We start from the raw sequence: 14,131 nt of genomic DNA on the forward strand, positions 1-14,131 counted from the left end.
AAAGTTTTACTGCTGAGCTGTGGGCGACGCTGTCTGGGCGAACTAGTTCCACTTGCTGCGCTGTTCACTTTGAGTAGGCAGCGAGCGTTTGCGATGCCGAAAAACGAGTTTCCAATTAGAACTGAAGTTGCGTCCGGCATGTGGGTTTTTCATTTGGGATGGGTAATTGCAAAGAGAGAGAGAGAGAGAGAGAGAGAGCGTACTGCATCGGGGCGCAAAGCGTGACCAGAGACATTGAGCGCCGGATGGACTTGAATATATAAATGCAAGTGTGTGTGTGTGTGTATGAATGCAAGAGCACTTGCAGCGGCAGAAGCGCAGCAACATTCACTAGCAACATGTTGCTAGCGGTGATATAAGATAAACATAAAAATTCATAGAAAATACTAGAGTTATTTAGTTAATTAAATAGTCTGTATGCCGTTAGCCCGTACGGTTAGCAGTTACAATAGTTAGGAAAATATGCCTCAAACAGCTGCCGCGATTTTTACCTAGAACCTTAGGTATTATGCGCACGTTCCTTGCCATTTATGGGCTAAAGACTCTTATGGCCAACACAATTGGACCTGATATTAAATGTTATGGCCGTAAAGCATAAAAACGCTTGAACTTTGGTGCCACACAAAGAGACCGAAAAGAAAGTCAAATGCCAAATGTAATTTGCGGGCAACACGGCAAACATATTTAGCCATGATTTATTTAACAAAGTCACAAAAAAGACGACTCTCAAAAAATTAATTACCACAAAGTCAAAAGGCCACATACAAAAAAATATTATTAATGAAAGTGAAAATGTATACAGCAGAGGAAAATGTTAATCTTTTTTTTTAATGTATCGCTCTTGTTGCTTTGCGATTTGAAGCGAAGCGACAAAATAATTAAATACAGCTCTATTTATTTGAAAGCTTGTTATTGTTATTTAAGATGTAATTTCTACTTTTTATTTATATAAATATTACTTGCAGTCTTTAAAAATTTCTGTAAGTAGGGTATACGAGAATCTGTGTACTTAATTTCGCAGCTGTTGCTCTTATGACATCTGAGATTGATAAGCTCGCACTTGACGTATTTGATTGTTTGGGCGGATTAGGAATATGTGTCTATAAATACATTATAATGTCCCTATCTTTCTCCCATTTAACATGTTAAACTATAACAATAAGAATTAGACAAGCTTAAATATTAACTAAACGAACAAAATCAGTCGGAGCAATGTTTTACTATTGTTGCAAACTTTTAATGCTTGTTTTAGTTAAGCATGTTCTTTTCTAAGTATTTTGTATCTCAATCCAAGCTCACATCATTCTGGCAAGAAACAGAAGTATATATAACTTAATCCTATATATTTATTAATAAGGAGAATTTTCTGCTAAACTGATAAGAAAAGCTGTCTTGAAATTAAAATAATATAAAACATATAATTTATATAGAGAAATAGAGAAGCTTTCTCTCAGTCCCTCTCCCTCTCTGTGTATAGACAAATGTTTGAACTAAGATAGAGGTGAACTTTTTGAACTGTTTTGAAGATTGGGTATTATTATGGTTGTTGGTGTTGGCATTCCTGAAGGTAAACAGTTAAATATTTGTTTAGAATTGGATCGTATCATAGCACGCTTTTCACATGAGCGTGTGAAAAGCATACAATGGAAAACAAAGTTGCGGTGAATCTGTGCACAGCATGTGGAGCGTTCAATGTACCACAGTTACAGCTCTGCTTGGGAGTAGGTATAATATATATTTATATATATATATATAAATATGATGTTGAGTTATGCCAAGAATGAGATTCGAAGCATGCTCCAGTTACAGCTGCAACCAGCTTCAAATTGTGTAATCCCAGACTCGGACGCTTTAAAGCCCTAGCTTGCTAGCTGCTCTCTTTCTCACTCTTTCTGGGCCGGCTGCAAGTTAATAGCCATCGGTCAGCAGCTGCCGCAGCCGAAACAGACGTGCTCCAAATGTAAACAAAGCAGCGGCAGACGTTGGGGCTGTGGCATCTGCTGCATTGCACTTGTTGCCAATTGCTCGAGTTGCATCTGCCGGCGGCCGGCGGCCGGCGAGAAGCGGCCAGCGGATGGCGACGTCTGCCAAGTGGCAAAAGCCACTTCCTCCTTCCCCCACCAACAATGGCGCGTGTTTTTTCTGCGTTCTGCGCACATTTCCTATAAATACTTGCCGTAGCTGTAAATCAAAAAGAAGCAGCAAAGCAGCAGAGAAACAAAAACAGAGACTTGCATCTTGCCTCTTGCATCTTGCAAATGATGCTATCAATCAAGTTTTATGCGGCGGCACTTACGTACTGCATGCTACTCGTACAATTGTATCTGCGAGATACAATTGTATCCAAGAGATCTGGCTGCTGCGCCCAGCATAGCTGAGTGGCCCGTTGCTCGGGCTTGCCGCTGCCGGTGCCTTGGCTAAGTGGACGCTTGTTAGGCGTACTTATCGGCCGTAAAGCCATAAAGTATGAATAGACAAATCAATTGAATTGACTTGAATTTATGTTCATTGTTATGCATTAGGCGCAAACACCTCAATTTTAGAGATTACGTAAAACGGCAGCGAATAAAAATAACTTGAGATTTCATGCTTGTAAGAAGAAACGTTTAAGCAGATGCACAAGAGATTTGTATAAGAATAGAACAGTCAGCTTTGGAGCGCTAAAATTTAAATGCCTAGAAGATTTTAATCTAGCTAGCCTAGCATATATTCCATACACTCTTATACAATCAAACAATCTAAATCGATAGTATATAATCCTACAGCAGCTATTTGAAGCTATCTAATCTTCATCGTTGCCAATAATGCTCCTTATTGACAATCAGGCAAATATAAAATATTGAAAAAAACAAGTAAGAGGTTCGGGAGCTCCCGACTAGGGGATACCCTGAACCCTCTTCTCCCAACATCAAATGCATGTATATATTCTATTTTAGAAGCTATATGTCAAGTTTGGTGAATCTAGCTCTTAATTTTTACCAAAATTTCCCAAAAAACAGGATATTGATATAGATTTTTATCGATTGCTTGGAAACGGAGTAAGTTATCGATTATCGGAAACAAACTCGATCGGCGCGGGAACTGGGAGCACCTACATCTAAAATTTCAAGTCTCTAGCTCTTATAGGTTCTGAGATCCTTGCGTTCATACATACGGACGGACGGACGGACGGACGGACGGACGGACGGACGGACGGACGGACAGACAGACGGACATGGCTAGATCGACTCGGCTATTGATCAAGAATATATACCTTATGGGGTCGGAGATGCTTCCTTCTTCCGTTTGCACAAATACAATATACCCTTATACCCCTTTTTAATGGGTTCAGGGTATAAAAATGTATTAAGAAATATATTTTTTAAATGTTCGGACAAAATGCATACAATATAATATAGAAATGGAAGGTAGAAATCATGACCAAGAAAAAAATACTCCATAAACTGTTCGAATATATGTTAGGTAACTCCCACAAGACAGAAATGTTGCAACTCTTTTAAATCAAACTTTGTAAACAGCCCGACAGCAGCTACGCCCACCTGTTTACGAGCTCTACGTGCATCTAGCTGTATTTATAGAATGTCTTATCACACTCACAAAGGGGCGCTTCGGGGCAGCGGCTGACCGCAGCCCTCTTATGGCGACCCTAACGAGGGGCAACAGCGGCTACCTCAAGTCGAAGTTCAAGCGTTGGCAGCTGATTTTCAATGCTGATGACTTTTTGTTGATTTGCACGCCCAGAGGACGTTGCTGAGCGTATCATAAACATGAACTTCCGATTGCGGCCGCTGCTCAAGTGGCAAGTGCCACGAGCTGCCGCAAAAGCCATCAGGGCACATAATAAGAAGCTGAAGCAAAAAATATATTTAAAAAAAAAAAAAAAAGAAAACCTGAGCAGCTGAGCCACAACAGCTGGAGCTCTGCAGTTAAGCAAACAGGTGCCCAAGTGTCCGACAACAAGCTCGTCTTCTTCATATCCGCTGTCATCGTCGGCCTGGGTCAGCCGTTGGGGAGAGCTCAAGCGGAAGGGCGCGTCGCTGTGCGGCTCCAACTTCGATTGCGAGCTCGATTAGCAGCCGTGGCCTTCAAGGCAGGTATCGCTGGGAGCCCATTTGACTGCGACCTTTGAGCACAAAAAACCTACACAATAGAATTAGTCGAAATATTGCAAATTTTTAATTTGCATGCGATCTTGGGTATTCATAAGGTTTCGCTTGGATATAGCAATTAATTTACAAAAATTCCCAAAGTTTTCAGCTGAAGTGGCCTTCAGAGCGTAAGATATGTGGATCTTAAAACCATATTATGGTGAAGAGAGATGGATTGGAATTGGAATTTTTTAGATTAAAAGAAATTAATGCGAATACTAAGAAAATTTAAATTAGATTCGTTTAGAAGAGACAAAATGTTTTAAATGACCTTTAAAGTGTAAACTAAATAAAAGCTGACCAGCTCGTCTGAATCTTTGTATTGCTTATAATTCTCAACTAGTTGTAGCTGCGAGCTGCATACTACATAGAAATTGTCTATGTATAATCGAAAGCAAGCTCTGCTGATGAAAATCTGCTTACTCTTGGTGTTTATACCTTCTTGACAACTTAGACCTTGAGCTGGGAATTTTGAATTAGTTTAAAAGCCGTTTAAGACTCAAGAATATATTTTAGACAGTTAGATGTTTAAAACACGTCTATTTAAAATGTAATTAAAATTATTTCAACTTTGCATTCAATTAAATAAATATTAATAGCTGTTGCAAAACTATTGCCAGGAAGATAATATGGTGATTTCAGAGATACAAAGTTGGCATTATATTTAAGTATATAAAATCTCTATCTATTGTAATCTCCATAGCTGACAGTTATATATACAAGCAAACATAGAATGTATATCCTCTGAATTTAGCTTTTGTAAACTAAAAGTCGAGCTGCGAAATTTGAAAGCCTTTACATTGCACACCTTATAACCATAGGAATTTAAGATCCGAGTTATGCTGGGACATTAACGCAACCCTCTAGAAGAGTTCACAAAGACCCTCAGCTCAGTGGGAAGCTCGCTTGGCAGAGGCTTTCATATATTTTAAATTTCATTTTCCATTGAAAAGATTTGATATATATTTGTTTTGTCTGCGTTTTGGACATATATTTCTTCATGCATATTTGTCTTGTCAACGTTTTCATAATTATGATGATAAATTAACGCAAAGTGATTTATTGTGCGAAATATTTCTGTGTATTCGGTACATTTTTCCAGACGAGCTCAGGCCAAGAACATGTTTAATAAGCTTTGCTTTAGACGGCAACCAGAATAACGACCTTTAAAGTTAGCTTTGATCAAATTTGCACTTTCATATTGTTTATTTACAGAGTTGACAACGCGCCGCATTTACTTTCAATTTTCAATTACATTTGGGACACACACGCACACACACACACACACACACACACACACACACCTGACACATTAGCAACGCCTGCAAGATATTATATCTAACGCATTGCACACAATAAATCAGCCTTAAATGCCAATTTAATTTTGTAGGGGTAGGGTAGGGCGCTGCGGCGTGCGGAAATGGAAATAAAATATTACCGCAAAATATTTGTTGGCAGCAGCAACCGCAAATTGCGCGCAATATAAAAAACTCTTTCTTTTTAAAATTTCGGTTTTCTTTCGACTAATAAAATAAAATACTCCCAAGCGCTGCGAAAGAAAAAAGTAAACCCCGAAACGAAAACTCTTTGAGGTATGTTTTTGCTGCGACAATGTGAAAACGAGGGCAGCCACAAAGGTTGTTGAGCCTAAAGTGGACAAATAATAGAACTAAATATATGAAATTCAAATAAAAATAAACCTAAATTATATAATATATTTAAACAATATTGTTTGTGGCGTCAAGAGGCAACCTTTGAAATTTGTAGAGCTCATAAAATATATTATAAAACAACCAGGCATATTCGGAAAACTGTTTCTTTTAAGGCTATTGAGATAAATAATCGGAAAGATAAACAATTCGTGAAGCTTTTAAAATATCTCAGATAAATGATTTTATATGGATTTAATATTGGATACAACTATATAAATAAAAGTAAAAAACCGTATCCCAATAATTATATACAAATTTCCACGAGGTTTAACAACTGGGCAAATACACAAAATTCGAGTGCCTTTTAACATACTGTAACTTCTGGAATTACCCTCGAGGGGTATTTAGAATTAGCCACACTTCAATACTTATTATTTCGCTGGCTTTTGTTGAATGCAGTGTTGCAAAACGATTGCAGTCGCGCAATCGTCTCGCTTTTCATTTAATTTCGATTTAAGTAGAAAACGAATGCAATTGAAAAACGATTTGAGTTGAGTGTGGCATTTATGTTAATGTCCATTTAACCACAAATTGTGAAATGTTGCATATAATTTGATTACAACATGCCACATCCATTTGCAGTGTATATCAAATCCAAACGAGTATTTATGTCAGCAACGGGCAGCCACGGCATGGGTAAGGTAACAGAACCCAACCGCCCGCTGTTTATTAACAATATCATTTACAAAAACATTTACACTAGCTTCTAGCAAGGCTCGTATAACCGAAAACTTTCATATTCCCAATGCATAGCAGACGCACACAACTCAATCGGGCCATAAATGTCATCAGAATGTCTAAATTATGCTTGGAACGACGAAAAGCTATGCAATCCCACGTTGAACCTGCTGCGCGTTGCATATGAAAACCGAAGACTTGGGAACTCTCGTATAGTATTTACAATATTTCTTATGAAAACAGATTTCTCGGGTTTTTTTTTAATAATATCGTGTTAAGTACAGCAGTTAGAGGCATTTTAATGCCACTTCCGCTGTTTGGTTTATTTATTCTTCTTTTTTTTTCTATATGAGATAATGTCTAATAAGAAAATATGTACTCAATATTATAAAAATGTTGAGAGATGATCCCATTTTTTTATTTCAAAACCAATCCTATCCCTGCCAAAGTCTTTTCTATCTCTTAACACAGTAAATCTAGATCTGGCTCAGGACAATTTTATAACATTTGCGATTTCGGGTAAAAACTGAACCAAATAATATACTATTTTGTTCTTGATTTTATCTGCTGCTGACTTTGACTCGTTGCAAGGTTTGATTGGCTTTACCAACAGCTTACATAAAGTAATATGCATTTAGTTGCAGTAGAACCAATTAATACAAGCGGAAACAAGAATAGCATTAGGTTAGGACACTGCAACTAATCGAATTGACTTAGGCATATGTAAACCTTTTATAAAACTGAGAGATCGTCCAAGACGTGGCTTAATACAACGTTAGGCACCAACATGCTGGCCATGGCAAGAGCACAACTGTTGATATGCTGTAAGTATGCGAAATGAATATAGAAAATAAAATAAAAGTGGATTATTTGTATCAATTTTGATTCCAACTAGGTCTTTGGCTAGTACTTGGCTCCAAGTATGTCCATATGTTACCATGCAAGGAGCATGGTTCACATCATAAACAAGATGTCGATAACCAAGAAGATGGTCAACGTCGCCATAGCAAGACACAAGAATTGTCGATAAAGCTTAAGGTTTACCAACCAGGAAATGAACATGAGAATCCCTGTCATACGAATGAAGAGAGCGATTGCGAACAATCCGAAAATGGAGAGAATCAGCAAGATAATAAGCAGGATAATAGGAATGAGAATCAGCAAGAGAATCAGCTAGAGAATCTGACACAAAATCAGAATCCAGAGCAACTAAATGATTTCCTATGGATCTTCACTTATAAAAGCCATTGGGAACTTCCTCTGCCAACGTATACAAATTCTCAAGTATCCAGCCTAAGAATCGAACCTAGGGACATCTGATAATTCCGCAGAGAGTCAACCTAAAGCCGTGACAATTCCACCAGCTTATGGCGGTTGCTTAGCTTTCTGTCCTTAAGAAACGTTGTCAATTCAAGAAAGCACAACTTGATATAAATCAATAAAATATCTATCCCCGTGTGTATATATATGCTTAATATTTATGGTAGTTGTAGCTGATATCCTGGTTTACTAGAAAATATGGGAAAATCTTGTTCTTGCTTATGAAGAAAATTGAATACCTTTATTATATATTTCATTTGATTTTAGGGATTATTGTTTGTCTAATACTATCAGAGAGCTGAGTACCAGCCTATATAGTATATCTATAGTTAATTCCGACGCAAAACATTTTCAATTTTTTCAACTTTCCAGTATGTATAAAAGGGTTAGGAAAAAAATAAAATTGAGCTATTTTTTGTGAAAAATTAATCATATTTTAGGTCTATAAATGGAGTACAAAAATATCGCTATAAAGCCAATGCAACTAGATCGACCACCCTTTAAAGATATTCCAATTTTTCAAGCTTATTGAGCTATTATATATCACTTAAGGACAAGCAACTGAACAAAACGGAACAAACTTAATTAGCATGCGGAAACGGATTATATTAAATTGCTGAAATATTGAACATATCTTTGACCTTTCATAAAAGGCATAGCGAAAAGTAGAAAAGTTATTCAACCAACCGCAACAAATACCAATCTTTCTCGGTTAAATCTACAGAAGCAACAAAATTAAAGATACACATTCACTTACTCTATTCTGAGAGTTCGAGCAAAATGCTTATAAGCAAGGTTATTCTCTTCCAAATATGCAGTAAGTAAAAAAAGAATTAAAAAATATTTGAAATGAAACTTGAGAATTAAATAAGGCCCGAATTAGGTTATTTCCTGTTAGTTGAGCTAACACACGGCAACAATCAGGCATTTCATCGGTCTAAATTAAGGACTCAAAGAAGATCTGGCCTCAAGAGGGTTAATAGATGCACGCAGTTGAAGAATCTATTAAAGCAAAAAGGCAATCCCATAGTAGAAGCACCTAAGACTTCGCCGTGTAAATTAAAAAAAATCAAGAAACAAAAATGTACACATCCCGTATTGCATGGAAACTACAAAGAACCAGTATACCCGACGCGTAAAGGATATCCAGAATATGAAAAACCCGCTCCGGATGCAGCAAGCATACAGTCGGTTCAAACACTGTCTTTAAATCTAGTATGGAAGCAGATTGTTCAAAGAAATGAACCTCATGGATCTCCAAAGAACATTTCTTCATCATTTATTAACTCGGTTAAGCTTCCCAATGTGAATGATAATATCTCCTCGTCAACGGAACCATTTACCAAATCAGAAACAGAGGCAAGTTCCTTGGAGTCTACTTCATCATCCCCTTTGAATATTCTTCCATCGCATAATAAGCAGGATTCCGCAACGGATAGTCAAACAGTTCAACCACTGACTTTAAATCTATTATGGGAGCTGATACTTCAAGGGAATGATTCTATTGTATCACCTAAGAACATTTCTTCATCATTTATCCAATCGGTTAAACATCCCAATGTGAATGATAGTCTCTCCACGTCAACCCAACCATTTACTAAATCAGAATCGGAAGCCTTAAATCCATCATGGGGGCCGAATTTTCAAGGGAATGATTCTACCGTGTCGCCAAAGGACATTTCTTCATCACTTATTCACTCAGTACAACTTCCTAATGTGAATGATAGTCTCTCCACGTCAACCCAACCATTTACCAAATCAGAAACGGAGGCCCCAAATCCATTATGGGACCTGATTCTTCAAGGAAATGATTCTACTGTGTCGCCAAAGGACATTTCTTCATCACTTATTCACTCAGTACAACTTCCTAATGTGAATGATAGTCTCTCCACGTCAACCCAACCATTTACCAAATCAGAATCGGAGGCCTTATATTTATTATGGCAGCTGATTCTTCAAGGGAATGATTCTACTGTGTCGCCAAAGGACATTTCTTCATCACTTATTCACTCAGTACAACTTCCTAATGTGAATGATAGTCTCTCCACATCAACCGAACCATTTACCAAATCAGAAACGGAGGCCTTAAATCCATTATGGGACCTGATTCTTCAAGGAAATGATTTTACTGTGTCGCCAAAGGACATTTCTTCATCACTTATTCACTCAGTAAAACTTCCTAATGTGAATGAAAGTCTCTCCACGTCAACCCAACCATTTACCAAATCAGAATCGGAGGCCTTAAATCCATTATGGCAGCTGATTCTTCAAGGGAATGATTTAACCTTGTCGCTAAAGGACATTTCTTCATCACTTATTCACTCAGTACAACTTCCTAATGTGAATGATAGTCTCTCCACATCAACCGAACCATTTACCAAATCAGAAACGGAGGCCTTAAATCCATTATGGGACCTGATTCTTCAAGGAAATGATTCTACTGTGTCGCCAAAGGACATTTCTTCATCACTTATTCACTCAGTACAACTTCCTAATGTGAATGATAGTTTCTCCACGTCAACCGAACCCTTTACCAAATCAGAAACAGAGACAACTTCCTTGGAATCTACTTCGCCTTTAAATCTTCTTCCATCGAATAATAAGCAGGATTCCGCATCAGGTAGTCAAACAGTTGAAACACAGACTTTAAATCCTTTATGGGAGCTGATTCTTAAAAGAAATGAATCTACTGAGTCGACAAAGAACATTTCTTCATCACTTATTCACTCAATTCAGCTTCCTAATGTGGATGATATTTTCTCCACGTCAACCGAACCCTTTACTAAATCAGAAAGAGAGACAAGTTCATTGGAGGCTACTTCGGCATCACCTTTGAATATTCTTCCATTGAATAATAAACAGGATTTCGCAACGGGTAGTCAAATGGTTCAAACTTCCGAGTTAGGCCAACAGCTTCCTGAAAATCCTGATTTAACGAAGCCTTCATCAATTGTTCAATCCATTCGAATTCCTGATTTAAGCACACCGCTTTCTCAATATAACGGAAACGCAAGTTCCTTGGACTCTGCTGCTATTTCTTCATCATCATCAATTATCCACTCTATCCAATTTCCAGTTATTTCTAATCCCTCAAATTTTGATCCTACACCTAAAAATGAGATGACTTTACCATTTACTAAGTCGGAAACAGAGACAAGCTCCTTGGAGTCTACTTCATCATCCCCTTTAAATATTCTTCCATCGAATAATAAGCAGGATTCCGCAACGGATAGTCAAACAGTTCAAACTTCCAATTTAGGCCAACAGCTTCCTGAAAGGAATTCTGAAACTGATTTATCAAAGTCCGCATCAATTGTTCAATCCATTCGAGTTCCAGATTTAAGCAAAACATCAATTTTCCACTCTATCAAAGTTCCAGTTATTTCTCATTCCTTAATCGTTGATGCTGCACCTGAAAATGAGTCCACTTCAACTCCAAAAAATCTAGAATCCGAGCGGCAACCTCTAGCAACTGATATCTTAAAGTCTGCTTCATCAATAGTTCAATCACTTAAAATTCCTGTTGAGAATGACCATTTATCGTCATCATCGTCGATACTTCCATCAGTTCATAAACGTAGTTTACCAGAATTCCAAGCTCGTTCTCCATTAGTCCCTAATGACATTTCCGCCGAACTTCTTCAAGATTACGTGTAACTCTGGTAAAACAATAACATATTATCTCAAGTCCCGTGTTTAATCGAAATATAAAGTCCTATTCCTTGAACACAATATTCCAAGCAAGTCTTACACAAGCAATAATATTTTATTAAAAACTTTATTTCCCGATATTAAACATCTGATAGGGAAATATGTTACTTGTAAAAGCTAATCCATAGAATGCCGATTTATGATTGTGCAATAATAAAATTCTATATGTGCTTAATATTGTATACAAAAACTGACTTTTGGTAAGCTGATTGACACAAGCTCTTCAAATAGAATAGAATATATGTTGATGGATATTAATCTATTTCAATCTACAGTAAAAACTAAAAGATTGAAAGAACAATTGCTAATCTAAAAACGATTGCGCTTCTATCGCAAGCCCTTCTCTTAGAACCTTTAAAGCGAACATTCAATAAACTTTACGCTGTAAAAGTTAATTGCTATAAAAAGGCGAGTATTTCAATCAATTTTATAGCATGAACGCACCATAAAAGTGCTATTGAAATGTCATATAAAATGCAAAAGAATTATATGAAGCGCATTTGCTGCTCAGCCACAGTTCGAAAATGAAGCTCATATTTGTGCTCTTGGTTTGTTTGGGTAACTAACATGTCAACCCTATAAATATATTTTTTTTTTATTTATACTTATATATATATATCCTACTCTCACCACATAGTTGCGCTGCTGCAGCAGGTATCTTATGATAGAAATCAAGTACTGGCCTTACCTAAAGGCAAGAGTACCACCAAGGAGCCATGGAACCACGAGAATGATCAAACAACCCATAGACATCCATACAAAATCTCTGAAGATATATGAAATGCAACCAATTAAAATTTAATTGAAATATTGACAAAATATATTAAATAAAAATGTAATTTTTAAAGCATTTTATGAAGTGCAGAAAGTCCGGAAAATCCCTGGAAAATCTGTATTTCTTTTAGTTGACGCTTAGCAGCAACAATTTTTCAGCTAAACAAAAAATTATAAAATGGAAAATTCGCCAAGCACAACAATAAATATATGTAATATTGATATACGCTTTTTATTATTTTTGCTTCTATTTGCATGTCCTCCATGGACACTTTGCAAAGTTATATTGGCTTCTATGGTCACTTCTTTGCTCACTTTATAAATGTCTAAAAATTTAAATATACATTTAATTTACACTTCAATATGTCCTCCATGGTTTCTTAATGTTAAATGCAGTTAATGTAAGTCTTCTTTTTACTTTAAGAGCTCTGCTTTGACTTTGTGCTTTTATAGTTATGTACACGCATATGTCCTCCATGGTCACTTTTTTTTAACTGAGCAGAAGCACAAAATATTGTCATGATCTAGTTTTCTATTCGAATTAAATTCCATGTGCCACACCTGGCCTCCTCTTTGGTATAAAGCAGATGTTCCTTCACGAACGCCTGTTGTATGAACATTTTCTTGGCAAATTTGAACCCGAGTTCAGAAAATATTGATAGAAGAAAATCAATGTTTGCCACTGGTTCTTATCGTAATTGAATATAATTAAATTAACTTTGAAGTGGAGCACAGCCAAATGCACTCTTTCGCAAGGTCCATTTGGCGTTTACCTTATCAGCAATTATGAAGAGCCATAAAAGTTAATTGATTCTCGCCACATTGTTTGGACCAAGTGGCTGCAATTCTGTATAAAAGCGGCCCAAACGCTGTGCACATTCAGGCCCATTCCAAGCGCGAGAGCAAGAGAGCAACATGAAAGTTCTAACAGCAGTTCTATTGACATGTGGTAAAGTAACAAATAGGCTCAGCCAAACGTTAAATAAACTAAAATCAGTCTCGGTGATGCTTATAGTTGTGGCGTCCCTTGCGCTGCTGCACAACGTCTACGGCACGCCGGTGCCAACCCCTATTCCGGCTAACGTTACGGAAACCAAAGCGCCACCCAATGACGAGCCGCTGCTCGTGGAGACGCCGACAGCCAATCCGTCTTTGCAGTTGCCTCAGAACAATTTGATGGCCGCGAATGACCCAAATGTCGCTGCTAGGAGCTCCTTTAAGCCCATTAGCGTGCCTCTCTCCGCTAATGCTGAACCTTCGGCCGTTGCAGCAGCTGCAGGCGAACAGATTCCATTGCAGGGAAACCTGGATGATCTAGTTCCCGATGAGGCAGCCGAGCCCTCAACAGCTTAGGGCATAAAAGTCGCGAAAGCAGCGTAAGGTAAATGCACACAACACCAAGCAGAACACACACATACACATACATTTGCATATAAGTACAGGTATTTGCATATATACCTTATATAACTATGCTTTATGTACCTATCGCTATATACACATTATGTATTTCTATCAGCACGGGCGATTAATAAATTGCATTGAAAAATGAATTTAATAATTAAAGATCATAATTACAGCGTTGATCAACACTAGGTTACAGTGTTTTCAGTTAACAGCCGCCTTTGACTAGTTGCCCACACTGTTCACTGGGGCATGGCAGTCACATAGTATTCACAGCGATCAAGCTACCGACCGGATTTGTATAAAAACAAAAGAGTACGAAGAAACCCAAAGAAGCCGAGGCTCAAATACCCTAACAGACATAGTACATTTTACCGTACAGAGAAC

The 14,131-nt window shown here is 37.5% G+C and overlaps 2 protein-coding genes and 1 long non-coding RNA gene across 3 annotated transcripts; all 3 read left to right on the forward strand.

The window, feature by feature from the left end:
• Positions 1–7,264: 7,264 nt before the first annotated feature.
• On the forward strand, positions 7,265–8,000 carry LOC115758980 (putative uncharacterized protein DDB_G0279653). The gene is made up of 2 exons (XM_030699783.1): positions 7,265–7,362; positions 7,434–8,000. The coding sequence occupies exons 1-2, from the start codon at positions 7,326–7,328 to the stop codon at positions 7,856–7,858; spliced, it is 462 nt and encodes a 153-aa protein (XP_030555643.1). The 5' UTR covers positions 7,265–7,325; the 3' UTR covers positions 7,859–8,000.
• Positions 8,001–8,612: 612 nt separating this feature from the next.
• On the forward strand, positions 8,613–12,388 carry LOC115758480. The gene is made up of 3 exons (XR_004017424.1): positions 8,613–8,675; positions 8,742–12,127; positions 12,207–12,388. It is a non-coding gene; the product is annotated as an uncharacterized LOC115758480 (long non-coding RNA).
• Positions 12,389–13,193: 805 nt separating this feature from the next.
• Positions 13,194–13,893, forward strand: LOC115759091. The gene is made up of 2 exons (XM_030699925.1): positions 13,194–13,292; positions 13,359–13,893. Exons 1-2 carry the CDS (start codon positions 13,259–13,261, stop codon positions 13,694–13,696), a joined length of 372 nt encoding a protein of 123 aa, XP_030555785.1. The 5' UTR covers positions 13,194–13,258; the 3' UTR covers positions 13,697–13,893.
• Positions 13,894–14,131: the final 238 nt, after the last annotated feature.

Source organism: Drosophila novamexicana, unplaced genomic scaffold, assembly GCF_003285875.2.
Source record: "Drosophila novamexicana strain 15010-1031.04,08,12 unplaced genomic scaffold, DnovRS2.1 tig00000193-arrow-pilon, whole genome shotgun sequence".
Lineage (NCBI taxonomy): Eukaryota > Metazoa > Arthropoda > Insecta > Diptera > Drosophilidae > Drosophila > Drosophila novamexicana.